The 20,652-nt window shown below is 36.4% G+C and overlaps 2 protein-coding genes across 2 annotated transcripts in view; one reads left to right on the forward strand and one right to left on the reverse strand.

Annotated features, from left to right (window-relative positions):
- Positions 1–2,878: 2,878 nt before the first annotated feature.
- LOC120628951 (serine protease persephone-like) lies at positions 2,879–18,467 on the reverse strand. The gene is made up of 10 exons (XM_039897645.1): positions 18,051–18,467; positions 16,559–16,637; positions 14,894–15,000; positions 13,642–13,674; positions 13,267–13,358; positions 12,708–12,817; positions 10,810–10,953; positions 7,223–7,338; positions 5,129–5,286; positions 2,879–3,176 (listed from the first exon to the last, which is right to left on the reverse strand). Exons 1-10 carry the CDS (start codon positions 18,112–18,114, stop codon positions 3,006–3,008), a joined length of 1,074 nt encoding a protein of 357 aa, XP_039753579.1. The 5' UTR covers positions 18,115–18,467; the 3' UTR covers positions 2,879–3,005.
- A 1,348-nt stretch (positions 18,468–19,815) lies between these two features.
- LOC120628967 (NFX1-type zinc finger-containing protein 1-like) overlaps positions 19,816–20,652 on the forward strand; it is a 48,633-nt gene continuing 47,796 nt past the window's right edge. Inside the window, exon 1 of the mRNA XM_039897672.1 lies at positions 19,816–19,970. The gene's annotated coding sequence lies outside the window, so the exon portion shown is untranslated. The remainder of the gene's footprint in view (positions 19,971–20,652) is intronic.

The following is a 20,652-nucleotide window of genomic DNA, read 5'->3' on the forward strand; positions in this document are numbered from 1 at the left end:
CATCGTTACTAATATTATAAGGTAGGACTTCCTGACCGGAGACGAAAACGCAGCGGCGGCATAAATCACCACCCCGATGTCACTTTCCATCCTGGATGGATGCAAAGTGAGCTTGGGGCCACGGATGGCTGGATTTTATGCGAGTTCTGGCCTGAAACATGTGGTATTCATAGAGACAAAAGAGTAATTGGGGAACCTTTGCCCCCAGATAAGCCAAACAGGGCGCCGTGCAATGGGGGCCAGGTGAAACCACCCAAACATGTGCCGAGAGCCACCGAGGGGAGTTCAGTGGTTAGGAATCCTACGTTTATGTACTGACTGCCTCCCCAAGAAGTTATCTTGCTTTCAGATTTCTCCCCACCACCCGTAAACAAAAAAAAAGGCAGGCACCTACGATTGATGATTTCTGACAGGAATGAGTTTCCATAGGGTGTTAGTACAAAAACCATGAGAAACCCAGTGAACTTATTTGACTTTTATCCTCTATAATCCAGTCAGTAAGAGTCCTCTGAAATCTGCCGCCCCTTGGCCGCCTTCATGGCCTATTGACAAACCCAGGACTGCAACTGATCCGATTTTGATAGTTCTTTGACGTTTGGAAAGGTCACTCTGAGTATGTGAATATTTATATGATATTCAACAAAGGGATGCCTACATAAAACAAATTTTAACTCGTATTGGAAAAGGGTTTTTTCCATATACATCAATCACATAAGCCCACTAACTATACGTTTTATACCTGTAAATGAGACAAGTGAAACAAAAAAAAACACGGCTATTTCGTCGTGGAACTTAAATATATATATTTATTATCGAATCACAACACTAGAGAGCTTTTCGATTATGCTAAACTTGACTAGTAGCACAGTATATCGATAAAAATAATTGAAAGACAATAATTGTTTGACAATGCTTTGTTACTTAACTTATATTATATATTTATTGATATGATGTTTATTAATGGCAGATTTAATGCTATAGAGATGTAAATGCATCGTAAAAAAGGTAAAACAGAGATAGGCCAGCCATGGTCTACAAATCCACCCAGTGGTAAGTGATGATGTAAGATAACAGCGGGCTAACCTATTAGGGCCATGGCAGTTATTTTAATTATTAAACGGTTTTAAGAGGCATCGTACAGGAAAGGTAAATGCGGAAGTTACGTCCTTGTCGGTAGAGTAGTAACTAGTCACGGCTTCGTGGATATAAAAAGTTATTTTCGTAAAAATCTAAGCTAATATTTTTAACAAGTTTTGCAGTTGTTGAATAAAAAATATTATGTGAACTAAATTTGACATCGTATAATTGAACTAAAGATGACATCGAATATTTTAATCTTGTAAAAGTATGTTTGGATTTTTATTTGTTTGCATATTAAAATAAAAAAAAATTTAGTGTCTTCCGATTAACTATGATCACGATCATATATATTTTTAACTATCAGTAATAATTTTGATTTATTGTCACAATGATCATAAATACATGATTATAACAAATACGTAAAAATAAAATTGAGATTTATAGGTACGTAACCTAAAAACTATATGCGAGAGAGGGTGCAAATCATTACAACATTAAATAAAGATTTATACTTATGACATGCATTGTTGATTTAAAAATAAAAAATATTAAGGAAAAGAAAAATTATCGTATGCAACGCAATCACACGCAACGTCAACCAGATTATGTGCAGATCGGCAAAGGAAGGTGGAGTGAATGTTTGTAGGCTATCCCATTCGACTGGCACGTGTGTTTCTAGAACTGACTCGTACATTCGACTAGCACATCATAAACGATTAGTACTTCAAACCATTACAACAGCTCTGATGCCAATTTACGTTGTATACGCGGGCATGTGCGTACATGTTGATTGATTGCTTACGTTGCGTACGTAAGACCAGTCTGAGATCATCCTATAATCCACAAGAACCAAATCTCCATGGTGTGATTCATAAAAATCTTGTTTCAATTTATTTAATTAAAAACTAAAGTTAATGTTCATTGTACAATATCATTCTGGCGGCAAGGTTATGGTCGTTAGGTCTGAAGCGATGGCAGTGGCGTGCGTATAGAGTATGCACTAACCGATCAGATGATATAAAACGGAAGAAATCTCCAGTAGCTATAGTAAAAGATTTGCTCGTTCGCGGTGTCAAGTATAAAATTTGTATTTACATATTTGATCGCGTGAAAGTTAACTACGGTATATTTTATATCGTTTTGAAAAGGGCCATCTAGTTGCAATACTGGGATACCGTATTGTCACTTGATCGCGCTCTTTCTATACCATACAAATCGCAGTTAACTTTGATGATTTCGCTCGCGTGAGGTTTCGTTTCCAAGTATTAAAATCTGTATCTTCAAACTAAAATGGACTGAATTTCACTTGTTTTAAAATAGCAAATCTTATACTTCTAATTTTTGTTTCACAGACGTTCTGTCAAAAGCCCGGGCTAATTGTAGGCAAATTTGAACTCTAACATAATGATAATCTATTTTACTCCGACGTTAAAGTGTTTCAGTACTCGAAAGCGACTCCTCGATTGCGAGTAAGCAAATCTTGTACTGGCTAATGGCATATAGTACGGTTTCTGAATATTGTAACTAGTAGAAAGTAGGCGCTTCTTACTAGGTAGAAATATCACTCTTGGCATTCTGGATATTATCTCCATTTTATATTATGAAAATTAAGCTTAATTTGCTATAATATATATAATGGTTTAATTAATAATTTATTCAATCTTTATACTCCACACCAAACAGATCTTCGGCAATGTACCCTCAACGCACGTTTAGCTCCGAAACCGGAGCATCCTCAGGAGATGTTGACTTTACAATGAATAAATGTTGCTCAACAATTATTCATTAGCGAAGTATAGTAATAATAATAATAATTTTCATAATATATCAGAGAATTCCGCAAAGTAACGCCTGGTTCTATCCATTTCATATCATCTCTTAGTGCGTATCTTGAATGCACGCTACTGGGATAGGATAAGATAGGGTTATGCCCGGTTAGGCCACACGACTTTCTCTATCCAGTCGAGGTAGCGAGACACGCGCGTGTACACGCCGGGTACGGGCGAACCGCAACCACGCCCAAATGACGTCACAGCCACCAAACGGTAATGGCCGTCATTACTCGTCAATCCCTGGAGTGGCCCGCCTGAATCACCCTGTAACAACAAACAGTAGTTTTTAGTCAGTAGAATTAATTATTGATTTAAAACTGTAGCATTCATCTTCAATTGAGAATGTACATTTGAGCAGAACTCATTACACAGCCTAGCTGATAGCCTAAATAAATAATAATAATCATTTATTTGCAAGAACTTTTGTATCAAGATGTTGGTAAACAATATAGTTAGTTCAGAGAGCATAACACTCAACTAAATTAATAGTGTGCAAATTTGGTTCATGGATATAAAAAAAATTAAAAAGATTAACCTTAATTCAATGTCAAATTAAATTAAAATAAACAAACACATTATAAAATTAAAAATGACAGTAAATGAATAACCAAATCGTAATAAATGTTCCATAATTTATATTTAAAATTATTCAGTTTATAATAAATATTCTTTTACATCGTAATAAGTGGTTAGAACTTTGGTTTTGCTTTCGAGGGGCTGAGTTCGAATCCCAAGACGTAAACTCTTCTCTTTCTTAAACGCACGTAAGCGTTAAAATATCTTCTTATCACTCGCTTTACCGGTGAAGGAAAAAAAACTCGAAGAAAACCTACATGCCTAAGAGTTCTGCAAAATGTTCTTAAAGGCGTGTGAAGTCCACTAATCAGCAATGAGCCAGCGTGGTGGACAACGTAACCCTTCTCATTGTGGGAGCAGACTACAGTACTGCCCTGTAGTTGGCTGGTAATAGTTTGAAATGATGATGATGACATTAAACAGTAGTTATAATATGGCCCAAAAGGGCCATATTATAACTACTGTTCAATGTATGGTCAATTTGCAAAAAAAAGGCAAGCAATTTGTTAAAAAAAGAGAAGACTGTCATGCACGCAATAACTACCATCCATCTAAACGTCCTGCCGCTTCATATTACTCGTACTCGTAGCGCGCGCAGCAATTCACAAAAAGAACGAATAATGTTTTTAAAACCGGTTTATTTCAAAATATTGCGTGAAATTAAATAGAAACCGGTTTATCTGTTTAACCGGTTAATAAAACAAAACCGAATCCTTAACCGAAATGATTCCGATACTGACACCGGTTTGAAACCTTGTCACAAAAGCTGTACTACGTTTATTATATACCTTACAATTCTTATATTCAATCTTATTATTCAATTAAATTAATATTATAGTTATATTCAATTTTATAACTTATACTAATATAATGAGCATAGCACCAAAAAATATTTTTTAAAAATCTGGGTTTTTCTTTCCTTTTGAAAGCTTCCGCTGCGAGCTCTGCGTAAACGAAAAGAGTTTTGATAAAATCATGTATCACAAAGTTGCTCTCCTTTAAAAGTTCTAAAAAAATAGTCCGCGACATCTATTTTTTAAAGTTGACTTATACGCGGACGAAGTCGCGAGATACCGCTAATCTGCAAATGAAGTAATAGAATAAAGTCTTGAATTAAATAAAACCTATGCCGTGTGGTGACAACAGATCAGAATACAGTGGTCACCACCCATTTTCTTCCCACAGATGTCGTACGAAGCGACTAAGAAGACTAGGGAATATTTATTTATTTATTCATAAGACACACTAGCAATTAATTATAACTACATTAAAAAAAAAATATATGTTAGAATTACGAATTCTGTCCAGTGCCATTACAATAATCAATTATAGGTATATACAGCATTATTTTTGTTATCTCCGTTCACAATTTAAAAACTGAAATAAGTATTTAACTAAAGATTATTAAAAGTAATAATATAAATGTGAATTAACAACAGATTGATTAGCAATATTAAATTAAAATTAAAATTTATAATTAAGATTCTTTATATTTAATTTACATACAATTTTCTTCCTAAAACTTTCTAGGGTAAATAATAAAATGTCGGGCACCAGCGTATTACTACCATCTAAAGCGATCACCGACCCGTCTACCCAGCGTGGTGGAATGTTATGGATTATTGTTGAGAATTAAATACCTGGCAAGTGTCTCGAAGGCCCATGGGGTCACCAGCACAGATCTGCGCGTCGACGATCCCTTCCGGCAACTTGCGCCAGTTGGTATACGACTCTCTGCATTTACTCGTTGCAACAACTGTCACATTGGCATGCAGAAGGACCGTACTCTTTATATCCCCTGTAAAAATATCACAGAATATTTATGTATCTTTTATTAATATACTTTGGTTGGCGCGGTGCGCAGCGACCCTGTTTTCTGGGTCCAAGGCCGTGGGTTCGATTCCCACAACTGGAGAAATGTTTGTTTGTTTGTTTGAAATCTTTATTGCACACACACATTTTATACAAATTAAACACATATACAGAAGAAACTTAGAATATAACATAGTTGTGCAAAGCGGTCTTATCACTAAACGAGTTTGTGTGATGAGCATGAATGTTTTTCAGTGTTGGGTGTTTATGTGTATATTATAAGTATTTATGTGTATTATATTCATTAAAATATTCATCAGCTATCTTAGCACCCATAACACAAGCTACGCTAGATGGCGATGTGTGTATTGTCGTAGTATATTTATTTATTTGTTACCATCTCCAGTTGCCGGTTTATTATCACATGTTAATGAAGTGTGTGCGAAAAACAGGTTCACTCTTTATACCCTAACTCTCATAGTCCGATGGCCCGCCAATTTCAACGGGCTGGTACTGAGAATTCTTGACAGTAAAACATTTAACAACAAACGCCCTTGACCCAACCCTGTTTAGTTTGTGTGATCGATTATAGGTATATGTGTTACAATAAATACCTTATACAGGGTCCATGAAAAGAAGTGTTCCGGAAATAAATTCGTTTAGGGTTCACACGGTAACAGGGCATGCAGGCGATATAAACCTACCTGCTGTACGAGTTATAAAAAACTTAAGACATTGTAAAAGTTATAAAAAGCCTACCCTTAAGTATTTATAACTCGTATCGGAGATTTTACTTGATTATATCTTATACATATATTTCTTGTGTGCGTGTGTATGTCACTGAACTCCTCCTAAATTTGAATGAATTTTTTGGTATGCGTTTGGGTGGCACCCTGGATGGTTTAGATTCACAAATTAGCCCGAGAGATGGCGCTGGGGTCCGCTAGTATTATATATATTATATATCATCTGCATACCCTGAACATACCCTCTATGCACGCCTCTGGATCCTGGGTTCAATTCCCGAGTCGGGACACGAGTCGTAATGTATTAAGTTTTACTGCTAAAAATTCTCAACCCGGAGTTACTAAATTGGCGGGGTCCACTTCCACGCCTCGGAGAGAACGTTAAGCCGTCAAACCCGGTAATTATCTAACACGTCATTATAATTGTTAAAGCCTTCCAGCCTCCAGCCTTCCTGAACTGGAGCAGCATAGTGGTCTGTGGTGTAAGTATGATATAAGTTATTTTGGTTCTTTTAAAATTTATCCCATGTAGTATATATTTTAGTGTTATTTTATAGTAACTAGTTTATGCGTAATTAAATAAATAAATATAATACGACAATGCACACATCACCATCTAGCCCCAAAGTAAGTGTAGCTTGTGTTATGGCTACTAAGATGACTGTTGAGTGTTGAGTATTTTTATGTATAATATACATAAATACTTATAATATACAGATAAACCCCTAAAAAACATTCATGTTCATCACACTAACATTTTTCAGTTGTGGGAATCGAACCCACGGCCTTGGACTCAGAAATTAACTGCCGAACAATCCCGTTCTGTCAGATTTCCTCTCGCCAAAGGTTGTCCGAGAGGGATAGCTTAAGCAATTTGCCTGCAGTTGCAGTTGAAATTGCAGTTTTTTTACTGTTATTTTGTTTCATTTTATATATTTTTAAATGTGTATGCAATAAAGTTTGACATAAAAAAAAACAAATATAGTGAGTCTATGCTCTAAAGGAAATAAATGATATTTTTCTTTAAAAATAAATCTAATTGAAATGTTTTTATTTTCGCATATTACGCACATTTAGGTACCTATCCTAAACAGGTATTTGATTAATTTATCCTGTTGACAACGATTTGAACTTATGTCACTGTCATATAAACGGTATATTTGTTAACAAACTCACGTGTTGTACTGGTTTTCCCCCAACCAGTTATAGTGAGAGGAATCTTGGGGTCGTCATCTTTCGTATACAAACATATGGCGTTCAAATTTACCGTAAACGTCACCGGGTTCTCCAACCTTAAAAACAACGACACCTGGTACAACGATTACTGTTATACTCACAAATGCGTAATTTTTCTTCAATAGCCCTGAAGTTTAATATTTAGTCAAAGTCCCGATTAAACTTTCTTTCTTCTTCTTCTTAGGGTGCCGTCTCCTTACGAAGGTTGGCAAGCATTGGGGGCTATCTCTACTTTGGACACCGCTGCTCTAAATAATGATTTGGTGCTATTTTCAAACCATTGTCGTGGTTTTTGAGTCATGATATTCTTCTACGACCGGTCCTTCTTTTGCCTGCCACTTTACCGTTCTTTATTCAAATATTTTTAAACAAATAAAAATTAAAGCTTAATTTGCTATACTCTCCAAAAAACAGGAGAATCTGTACAGTGTCATTTAAAATTTCTTGAATCTTTATACTTCACACCAAACAAATCTTCGGCAATGTACTCTCACTTAACAATTGTTCATTGTAAAGTCACACAATGAACAATAATTGTTAAGTCAACATCTCCTGAGGATGCTCTAGTGCGAAACTCGCGTAGTGATACACCAGCAATTAATTGTAACTACATTCATAAAAAAAAAATATGTGTTAGAATTACAAATTCTGTCTAGTGCCATTACAATAATAAATTATTATAGGTGTATACAGCATTATCGTTGCTATCTCCGGTCACAATTAAAAAAAAAAAAATACTTTTATAAGTATTTAACTAAAGATTATTAAAAATAATAATATAAATATGAATTAAGCTATTATAACAGATTGATTAGTAATATTAAATTAAAATTAAAACATAGACTGACTGACATGTACTAATAGACATAAATGCTTATAATATACATACATATAAACACCCAGACTCTGAAAAACATTCATGTTCATCACACAAACATTTTCCAGTTGTGGGAATCGAACGCACAGCCTTGGACTCAGCAAGCAGGGTCGCTGCCCGCTGCGCCAGTCGGCCGTCAATATTAACATTGTATATCAAGTCCGCAAAGTATCGCCTGCTTCTATCCATTACACGTATACAAGCAATTACATTTTACATCGCTTTAACGTTTCCTATTATGTCACCGAAGCTGTAGGACAGTGAACATTGGTTTAAACTTAGGTCGAGTTCTACAATTTAACCATTATCTAAACTAAATTATCACTACATATCAGAAAATAAAGTCGCTTCCTGCTATCTTTCTGTCCCTAAGTATATCTGCTTAGATCGTTAAAACTACGCATCAGATTTTGATGCGGTTTTTGCGGAAGGTTTATATGCATAATACGTGCATGGTTTTGGGAATTTTAGAGGTTTTTAAGGTAATATAATGTGGTTGCAAAAGCTGTCTGAACTCCACGAGATAGATCAAACAGACCTTTTTTAAGGTCTGGAACTACAGTATCAGACCTTAAAAAAGGTCTACAAAAAACGCGGGATTATATCTCTCAGGGGTTGCCCACAACAATTGTTTTTTTATCATTTGCTTTTTACAAGAAATAATAGCTTATTTCCAAAGTAATTTTAAGCAATACAGCATTAATCCTTGTCCAATTAAGTAACTTAAATACATTATAGTAAATACATAATGCAGATCAATTTGGCCCTTTACAGCATGTAATATAATGAATATTTACAGAGGTGTTACAGATTTGAAATGCGGTTGCGGCGGTACCCGACGGGGGGCCGGCAGCGCTTGCGGATAAAAAAAAGCTGTGAACGTTGTATTATATAATGTGTAGTTGTTGCGGCGCGTCGGCGTTTTATGCCGAACCAACGCCAAGGGAACGTGTCCCACTGGGTGACGAGGCGCGAAATAAGGCAGGTATAAGAACCCTGCCTTATGTTCTGAGACAGAGTTGGAGCTCTGTCTCGTGCGCTGGTCGGCGCCCGTCTGCTACGCACTCCGGTCGTGAGTTCCACCGTGTTCAGGTAGTCGTAGCCCGTGGTGGGGGTAGCGACACCGTTCTTGAGGTTACAGGGTATTCTTCGCAATAAAAGACGAGATGTTTCCTGTTTCAATGCTCCGGGACGACTGCCTGGCATTCTTTTTTTTTTTTTTTTTGCTTTTTCGGAAGGACACTTGCCGATAACCACCTAAGGGGTTGCTACGGCGTCACCGGGGGAGTGGGGCGAGCGCGAAAGCTCGCCATGAGAAGAGCCCCAGGGCTCGACGACATCGGGGGGAGTATGGGAGACGTCGACCCGAGGGTGCCTCCTGCGAGGACTCGGACCTCGGCTCGGTTCGACGTTAATCTGACTGTTGGTGGACTTTTGGACTAATCATTGTTTAGTCCGAACGCCCCCGTGACCGTGGTAAGGATCCACGTCCGGATGACGTCAGAAATCGGGGCCCTCGTCTTCGCCGGCGAAGACGCTGTGAATGTTGCGTGTGTGTGTGTTGTTGGGACACGTTGTCGGTAGTTATTTTGTCGTCAGGGTCGTCAAGGACATGCTTCGGACGTCGCCGCTTTGGTTCGACGTCGGGGACGGGGGTATAAGTGGACGCCTCGACCACTAGGGGGTTGGGGTGTCGGACTGCATTTTCAAAGTAGGTCTTTGATAATGTTTTCATGTACTGGGCTATGGTGGGAAGATCGAGGTCTCGGTGGAGATCTACGTTGCGCATGTACCACGGACTGTCCGTGGTCATACGCATAAATTTGTTCTGCAGGACTTGAAAGCTCCTGTAGGAGCTGTGAGGGCGATGGGCGAATACGACGCTGGCGTATGTCATAATGGGACGTATGCACGTTTTATACAAGGTTACCTTGTGACGGAGGGATAATTTGCTTTTGCGGCAAATCATCGGATAGAGACGACCCATCAGGCCTGGCATTCGGCCAGAGTGGTCTATTTATATTAATTTCTCGGTCGAGAACTCTTGGTGAGCTATCGAGCTTGAAAGTACTCGACCGCCAATGGAGACTCTTTATTTAATAATATTTCTTCTAACTAGTCTAACTATATTACTAAATAATCGTCTAGTTAACATCTAAATAAAATCTATTCTACCTAAATATCTTAAATGTTAACTGCTTATAATAATTATTTAACTACTTTTACTACTTATATTAATTATTCTAAACTAAAGTAAAAGCTAGTCGCCGACAGTAGTGTATTTAGTATAAGCATTGCACCCGTGCGAAGCCGGGGCGGGTCAAAAAGCTGGGAAAGCTGAAGAGTTTGTTTGGCTTAACGCGCTCTCAAATGGAACGAATGGTTCGAATTGCATTAATATCTAGGAATGCTATATTATAACATCACGCTACGACCAATAGTATCATGAACAAAAATTTTGAAATACGATTATTTTTTTATTTTTGAGGCCTTCCGACACGTGCGATGCGAAAACGCTTACAGTTACGTCTAATAATGAATGCCAGAAGAATTCCTCTTTAAAAGATCTAAAAAACACTCCGCGGTAGCGTATGGCTATCTCTTAAGCTTAACTCATAAGCGGACGTAGTAGAATATATAATTTACGTACCTCAACAAAGCTAAGTCGTCATATTTTGTGCGTCTTTTATAATCTGGGTGTGTTATGATTTCTCCTATTCTAAAATCGGACTCACTGTTGAACTGTCTGTCGCCGATCTCTACAACACCCAAACGGGCTATCGTGGGAGTCACTCTGCAAGTAAACAAATTGATTGAAGTCATTATTGCCTACAAAAAAATTAAGATACAATATAAAAAAACAGAAGAAACATAAACTAGTTTAGTAATTAGTACGTGCAAAGGGGGTCTTAACGCTAAAGCGTTATCTTACTGACAACTTTTGGTGAGAGTACATTATACCTAAACGGGGTTGCGCGGCAATCAGTTTGAAGGCCTAGAATATTAAAAAATATCAATAAATTGAAATACAATAAATTATGAAGGCATGAGGACATGAGGACATCGCCTGTCTGAGGATAATGTTCGTTACCCTCATCCAGTTTCTGTCCTAGGTAGTGAGCCCAGGCCTCAAGTCTTATTGTAAGAGAGGTTCAGAGCATCGACCCACCGTACTGCCCCAATGCGGATTGCGGAGCGGACACCGCAGTTTTTAGGTGAGCTTAGATAGTGATTGTATCATAGAAATTATGAAAGGTGAAAACAAAGATCCAGAGCAGGTTCGGGGAGGACACGGCAAGTATGACTCCGCTCACAGGTGAGTAAGGGCCACCTGGTTTCTATAGGACACCCGGCTTTATTGATGTATTATTACGGCCGGAAAAAAATTATCTATTATATGAATTATTTGGACCCTGCATTCTGAGTCTGTTGCAGGGCTGCAAATTAAATGTATCCAGCATTCATTTTTTAAAAGAATGTTAACACAAAAGATAAACTTTTAAATTGACATTTCATAGTAAACAAATAAATTAATATACCACGATAATACACACAGCGCCACCTAGCTCCAAAGTATGCGTAGCTTGTGTTATGGGTACCTACTAAAATAACTGAGGAATACATTTATGAATAATACTTATATGTACAGATAAACACCCAGACAATGAAAAACATATATAGTCATCCCACAAACATCCTCCAGTAAGGATTGAAACCCACAGCCTTTAGACTCAGAATGCAGGGTCGCTGCCCACTGCGCCAATCGGCCGTCCAAGTAATTCCGTTTTTTTTTTTTTATGTTTATAGGCGAGCGCTTCACTGCAAACACGCCTGATGGTAAGCGCTAAGGTGGAGCGCGCTTGCCTAGAAGACGCCTATTCACTCTGGATTGGAAGGTACTCATATTGTAGGCACTGGGGAAAATTGAAACTGGAAGGGCATTGATGATTTTTTTCCGACTAAAGCTGCTGGACTAAGGCATCTCCGAAAGTGAGGGTTTGCTCATAATCACCAAACGTGTCTTTAAATGAAATAACACACAGTACAGAAGCGAAAGTAAATGCAGAATCAAAATATGTCATTAATTTTACTGTATGGAATAATTTATAATCATGGAATATCAATTAAAAAATAACATATAAATAAACAAGTACCTAAATAAATTACATCAACAGCTAAAACAGTCCACTGCTGGACGAAACGCCTCTCCCAAACGGAAATTTTGGCCATAAATAATTCAAAATTCATTTATTTCAAGTAGGCCTAATTCATAAGCATTTATGAAACGTCAAGTCTGTTTTTAGTGACTCTACCACCGGTTCGGAAGGCAGATTCCACTGAGAAGAGCCGGCATAATCACTATGATGGGCAAACGGGTTGGATTGCAGTAGATGGTAGTAGTAACACTGAGAACGCTCCTGCCCGTTCTCCGTTATATTCCCTAAGTCACCTCGCACGACCTCCCTGGCAAGAGGCGTGGCGTCAACAGTATTCTGGTCTGCCATCACCACATGCCATTAATGCCAAATATGAATTAATCTAACGTACCGGTCTAATGTGTCCACACAGTGAGCTGCTGATAGTATAAAAGTGTCTGATATTAAAGAACCGCCGCATTGGAAGTCGTAACCGTCCGATCTTTCATAACCAAGGGCTGCCTAAAACAAAAAAGGTAGGAGTCATTTTATAATTTTAGTTTTGATTGAAGGTTATATTTAAAAATTTCTTATATCCCCGTAACATTTGGGGGCAATATTTATTTTAGAAATAACTACATTAATTAATTTATTTGCATCAAACATTGAAGGTATACATGTTTCGTCATAATATATATATGACATGCAAATCTTAATTTAAACAAATCCATTTATATAATAACTAAAAAGACATCAAAATAACAAAATCAAAATAATTATTATAACCACATTAAGAATTATACAAGAAAAAAAGAAACATAAAAATAGAAGCAGAATACAAAAGGCGGCCTTATATCTGCCAGACAACCTTTTAACGACAGGAATCAAGCCCAGGTCCTGGTGCTCCGTACTCAATATGCATCGCGGCTTTGAACCAAAATTACTGTGATATAGAGATAGTAAAATCTTACCATATGTGGGAATTCCCCGAGATTTGCTATTTCGCCGCCTATTATGTGTAAGCTCAGTGGCGGTAGACCTCTTTCCGAAATTTTCTGACATTCTGAAATTATTGATCAATTATTATTGCATAAAAACAACTGTTATATGTTGCATAAGGTTTTTTTTGTTCGGTTCGTTATTTTGCGACAACCACACATGCGGGTTTCCACACGATGTTTTCTTTCACCGTTTAAACAATTTATATTAAAATTGCTTAAATAAAAATCGCACATAACTCCGAAAAGTTAGAGATGCGTGCTAGGGATCGAACTCAGCCCTCCCGAAATGAAAGCCGAAACCTTATCTACTAGGCTATCACCGCTTTGATTTCAATGTAAACTCACCTCTATCAGCTATTCTGATCTGTCTCGGGTCTCCTGAAAATAAAAATATAGAGTTAGTTAGTAACTTTAATAAACATGCTTTATTTTTATAGCAACACAAAATATAAATCTAAAAAAATATGCATTTTGAATTTCGAAAATTTCTATGCAACTGTATTAAATTATAGATGATCATAAATTCAGCTCCAGTATGTTATTGTTCGCGAAATTCGAAAATTAGTTGATTAATTTATTTACTATTTGTATGTAGTGTCTGTTTTTACTATTTGTCCCCAAGTTCTCCCGGAAACCGGAAATAATAGCAGGCTGAACCATAGCAACGCAAGGCCTGATACAACTAGTACATCAATATTAATGAAACCGATAAAGCCTTATTTACCCTGCCATTGTCTCTGATGGCCGATGGGCGCAGTGGGCAGCGACCTTGCCTTCTGAGCACATCACTGTGGGTTCGATTCCCACAGCTGGAAAACGTTTGTGTGATAACCATTTATCTGTATATTAAAAGTATTTATGTAAATTCTTCATAAAACGACGCTTACTTTGGGGCTAGATGGCGATTTGTGAATTTTCGCAGATTATTTATTTAGTGCTGACTTTCATAGTGTTTTATCTGTTGGAAGGCTTCGGCCGTGGCTAGATAACACCGTACCGACAAAAACGTCCCGCTTAGCGATTTGGCGTTCCGGTACGATGTCGATGTAGAAACTTTTTAAAGACAGATTAGGAATACGGTTTAATATAACTGCCATACTCCCTAACAGGTTAGCCCGCTAGCATCTTAGACTGCATCATCACTTTCCACCAGGTGAGATTGCAGTCAATGGCTAACTTGTAGTGGAATAAAAAAATAAAACTGAGCACGCAGATGGCCCACCTGATGGTTACTAGAGCCTTTGAATATAGCAACACTTCGCAAAGCGTGCAATGAACACATCATCAGTACCACCAGGTGTGACCTATGTCCATAATATGAGGCATATGTAATAGGCCTTATGTGCCTGTAATAACAGGGGCAACCACGCGCTTCTGACCGCAGCACAGCAATACTGCTTCGTGGCAGGCTGGCTTTAGCCCTTCCTCATTCAAGCCCGTTCACAAATATCTCTACTACTACTTTAGCACTAGTGTTTCCTATGAAAACGGATAGCAGTATTGTTAGACTTAAATTGACAAGTCTTTCAAATTAATTTAAAGATTTGTGTACAACAGAATGGCCATCAATATGTAAAAAAGGATTTATTTAATATACCAAATTTATCCTCTCCAATGGTTGCAGTATTTGGACAGCACACTATTTCTTTGGTACCATGGAAGCCACATCTACTGAATGGATGAGTATATGTTTCTTGTATATACCTGTGCAAAGAAAAAATAAAAGTTTGAGCATAATTCATATATATTTTCCACTAATTTCTACTAATATTATAAACTAGATGTGCCCTTTGGCTTCGCCCGCGTAAATGGAGCAGTGTACTGCTACATACGTCTACCCCTACCTATACAATAATACAAGCCTATGATATTAAAAGGACAGATAGTATTTTAACAGATTTCAACAAATGGGATGATACATCTGTTCTTGCTTTTGGAGCTTTAGTCACCAACTATTTCAAACCTTCAATCACGTAAACATTGCCAATCGCGATTGCCAGTCTCTAGGATCTACTCCGTTTTCCCTTATTTCAAATAATTTGAATTCTTTATAACAAATTATTGTAATAATAATGTTTGGCTTAAGTGCTACTTTGTTATTACTTATTACTACATATTTGTCAATAGCAGTGGGTTAGCAACGTTGAACCAAGGCAGTAAATGGACTCGCGGTCGTGTGCGAAAGCGTTCCCAGTCACCAGGCGAAGTGTTTGAACAGCGTGGGGTTTAGTCGGTCAGATTCCGACATAACCATTGCACCTCCCCGGGTGTGTTGGTATCCATGAGGATTCCCTACGTAAAAAAAAAAAGCAGTAAATGGATACTTTTATCGTTATGATATTTAAAGAAGTTAAGCTATTTTCTTCACAGTAAGTAATTATGAAAAACAGTTTCAAAGTTATCGTTTAGCTAAAACCGAGCGGTAACATAGAACAGGCAGCGCGCAAGGTGGCAGTACATGGAACAATGCAAAAAAACACTTCTTACAAAAATTCAAATTTGTTTATTTGTTAAAAGCAAAGATACTTTATTCAGTAGTAAGTGTTGTCTATTTGTTGAAACCTGTACCTGAGGTTACAAGGTTGAAGGGCTAAACCGAGGTTGATTTCACGGAGAGTAACTTTTTTATATATGAAAATCTCGGTTTTCCAATGTTTTATTGGCCACGCGCATTCCTACCTTATTCAAAGAGTCCTACCATACATCCCGCAATAGTAATTTTTCATTATATCTTAAAATACGCGACCAAATAAAATGCCATAAAGGGCAAAGTTTAAGATTGTATTGATAATAAAATGACTCTTCTTTTTGTACGGATTTCTATGCCTAAAAATTACGATTAATAATCATATTTAATTTTATTTGACATTCAATGCGTTATTGACACTGTTTTAATAGAAATAGGTATGTAGTTACCAGTATTAAGTATTTTGGTAAACAAAATTTAATAAAGCGGATTTATCCTTCTGGCTTGGCTAAAAATATCATTATTTCTGGCTATATTCATATTATAAGTGAAATTGAATTCGTTATTATGGACAAAATAGCTTTCTAATGGTGAATGAATAATTAAAATTGGTTCAGTAGTGCAAAGTGTGCAAATTTACAAATCTTTTCCCTTCATGATATAAAATAGAGGTCAGTGCCAATACTTCATTCTTCAATACGCCCTGCACATAGGCATTATCATTGACAATATGCAGAATATTGTCAATAATATCGACATGCCTATGTTTTGTTTTTTATGATGTAAATCACTTACTTTATGGCAATGTCACAGTTTGTCACAATTTTACAAGTACCCTTCAATATATCTTCAGTAGGATAGCATTTATCACCAACTAAAAAAAACAAGAATTACATTTGATACTTTCCATTTGTTAAGTTTGATAAATATAAGTTAATTAAAACAATTTATTGATATGTTATTCATATAATGTAGATTAATATTGTAGAAAATTTCAGTTTAAAATCATTCGTTCAGCGAAGAGGTGTCAAGTTGTTTATATAAACGTTGGGGATTGCAGACAGAATACTATTTGATTTTGAGTACAGGTCTTACATCTTCAGAGAGAAAACAAAAGATGTAAATGTAAATGCTTGTTACCGCTGATTGGATAGGGAAAATATATTTAAATGTAATTAAATTAGTGAAACGGTGATAGCTTAGTGGGTAAGACTTAGGGTTTTCTTTTGTGGAGACTGAGTTAGAGCCCCAGCACGTACCACTGAGTTTTCTGAGTTATGTGCATTTTTATTTTGAGTTATTTAAATGTCACTTGCTTTAAACGGTGCAGGAAAACATTGTGAGGAAACCTGCATGCCATAGAGTACTCCACAATGTTCTCAACAGTGTCTGAAGTCTACCTAGTCTTTGGCCAGCATGGTAGAATACTGCCTAAGCCCTTCTCATTCTGAGAGGAGCTACATGCCCTGTAGTAGGGCCAGTAAAGGGTTGATGATGTTGTAATTAAAACTGAAATAAAGAGAAAATAACAAATAAGTGATTGTTAACCTAACACTACGTTGTCTAGCTTCACCACCTGGTGCCAAAGCTAGTATACAACGTAGTGTGGGACAACGGTGTGGGGGATTGGTAGATTTCACATGCCTTTGAAACCATTACTCTAAGTCAAGCAGATTTCCTCAGGATATTTTTCTACACAGATAAAGGAAGTGATCAATCAATGGCTTAAAACTACGAAAAGTTAGAGGTCAAATGAAAATTCCAAAAGTAAAATCAGTCTGACAAGACTGTCACCACTTAAACAAAAGCGGATTGGAGTTTTTGACATGAACATTTTTGAGGACTCCCAGGCATGCCAGTCTCCTCACAATGTTTTTTGTTTCCTGGTGTGGTAATTGTATATCACGTACCACAACAGTAAAAAAAACATATATAATATATTGCTTAAAAACTACGAAAGTTAAGAGGTGTTGGGAATCGTAATTGGTCCCCCGCAGGGCTAGCACAGCCAGGAGACAAAAATTATATCCCCCGATTATATCCGCTGATAGGGGATATAATTAACGAGTCTACCTGATAAAGCACGGGAATATGGAATAGGAGAACTTTACTTCCATTTATTATTACTCATTATTATTTGGATATTATTTCCATTTGTGCGCCAGTGCTCTGAGAGTTGATAAAGCTGTGGGAAAAGATATTTGTCTCCTGCCCATGCTAGCCGTGCTGAAATTAAGACCAGTCTTAAAGCTATCCTCGCACGATACAAATAACTTTAAAATTTTACCTTCTCCAGCGATGGTAACTTTAAACAGTAGTAAATTACACATAATGATAAGATTATGCCACATCGTTGCGTTTTAAGTTCGGTACTCAGAGTCACTGTTTCGATTTTCCTCAATAGAAACAAAATTTGAACGTAAATAGGCAATAAAACACTTCAATAAAACCGGTTTTACTTTAAATTATATCAAATGTCTATTCAGGCACGGCAGGCATTTGTTATGAGGTTTAATTTAGCTGGTTATTAATTTATATTCAAAATAATACCGTATTGTAGTATTATTATATTTTACTTTGATATTTTTCGATTACTTCTACCCTCCATAGTTTCGATGCGTACTTTCCTTAACTTTTGTGTGTTGACCACAGAATCACAAACCAGTAAATAAATAAACAGAATAATATGTTGTTTTTTTTTCCTTTATTCTTTCCCATAGGGAAAAGGCAAAGGTAATATAATATGTGCTTTTCATTTTTCTTTTCTGACAATGACAGTTGGGTTATGTATTCTCATACTACCACTTTACGCTCGACGAATTAAGGAGAGCTGTAGCGAGGGCAAGTGTGAAGAAGGCCCGCTTGCGTCGATTCATGCACCGTTTTTTTTCCTCGTCACAGCTCGTTTTGTTGTCGGTATTTTGAAAAAAAGATCTAAGTAGTCAGTGGCAACCTTACAAACACTTCCGTCATATTTCTAAGTACTACCTACGTCATATGTCATAAATTAAACTAAAATAAATTGACCGGCGTGGAAGTAATGTAGATCTTTTCTTATTTGAAATGGTATTTGGATGGATGGATGATGGATTTGAATGGATGGATGGTTTGAAGAATACCACTATTTTTAGCTAAATTTTTTTTACGCTTGTCAATTTAGTTTAGTTTTCCAGTGTGTGTCCTCACTGACCAGTTATCATTATTAATACCAATAGAGGTCAGTCTTCTTAAATTATTGTATAGCTACTGATTTTGTAAACTTGATTTAGTAATCGTAAGATACTTATTTATTCGGTTACTCATATTGCATAGATGCGTGAGTCATATCATGCTATTGTATGTGAAGGGCAGCATATGTTATCTATGTATAAAAATAAAAATATACTGGCAGAAATGTCATTACATTTCAACAAAATTGCGTAGTTCCCCTAAAACGAGATAACAATGTTGCTATAAATACGTAAATTTATTTTACCTTTTAAAATGGGTAACTATACAAATTAACAATGTAAATATGTAATTTAAGAAATACTTATCTATTTCCTCCTCTAATATTCATTAGATTCCTAAGTTTATTAACCTTGACTTATAATAATAATAGCTGTTGCCCGCGTTTATTACGGAATTTCACAAATCCCGTTGAAGCTGTTGGTTTTCCTGAGAGAAAAAGTTGCCCAAATACTTTCCTGACTCATAAAAATTCCAAACATAAAAACTAACTTTCTAATAAAGATTTTTACAAGTGAATGAATGTCAACAGTTTTATGAATTCTTCAATTGGCCAGAAATTACATTTTGGCCGTCGGTCTGTTTATTATCTATGTGTTTTTACGCATGTACTTAAGTAGGAAAAAGTCGCTGGTTTACATTTCCATAAAAATGCCTTATCATGGTATTTATGGTCCAGAAATTGCTCTAGTCTCTATAAATTGGGTCGTATACTTCATATGAAACTGAAACTGCTTACTGCTTACCCCAAATGAAGCAGAACATTATTATTATGAACTATGTAATAGGGGTAAATTTAAATAATTCATAGCAATACCTGCTCCTGCCGGGCAAATTCATTATAATTACAAAGCTGATGTAATTTTGTCTGAATTTGTCATTGTGTTTTCACTTTTCTTTGCGTAACTATTTCCTATGAAATTTTGTCCGTATTGTGAAAATAGGAAAAAATACATCACCGCTGTAAACTACTGATAATGTAAGTAAACCTTGATTAATATTAGGTTGGGGGAAAAGTTTCTTCGCATTTATTAAGAAAATTCAAAAATTCCTGACACTGCCTAAAGAATTCTGAAGAGACCGAAACAGGTGGAAATCTGACGGTGCAAGGTCAGGACTATACGGCGGATGCATTAACACCTCCCAGCCAAAATCTCTTAATTTTTGCTGAGTGGCTAAAGATGTGTAGCATTATCATGATGAAAAACCACACCCCTACTGTTGATTAATTCCGGCCGCTTTCTCTCAACTTCTTGCTTTAATTCAGTGATGCCAACATGGGGGTTTTTCCCCTAAATTTAGAGGGAAGTATTTGAAAAAGGGGATTTTTTAGGGTGAAACTTTTTTTAGGGGTTTTTTTAGGGAGAAAATAAATAGAAACTGAATGATAAGTATTTTAGTGCCCTCCGTAGTTTGATTGATTAACTCGTTGGTATTACTTGTAAAATGTCAGAGTTAAAGTAAAAAATTTAAAGATTTTTTGCGTACTTATTTATTTATTAATGTTTTTAAATATTAATAATTAATTTTTACTCAATCTTTAAAAAATGTGTAAAGAAAATGTATGAATTTGAAAAGCTATACACAAAATTATTAAAAAAAATGGGAGACAGAGAAAGAGCTAAAAGGTTTGTATTCTGAATTTTATCGAATTTAGGGGA

This window comes from Pararge aegeria, chromosome 13, assembly GCF_905163445.1.
Source record: "Pararge aegeria chromosome 13, ilParAegt1.1, whole genome shotgun sequence".
Lineage (NCBI taxonomy): Eukaryota > Metazoa > Arthropoda > Insecta > Lepidoptera > Nymphalidae > Pararge > Pararge aegeria.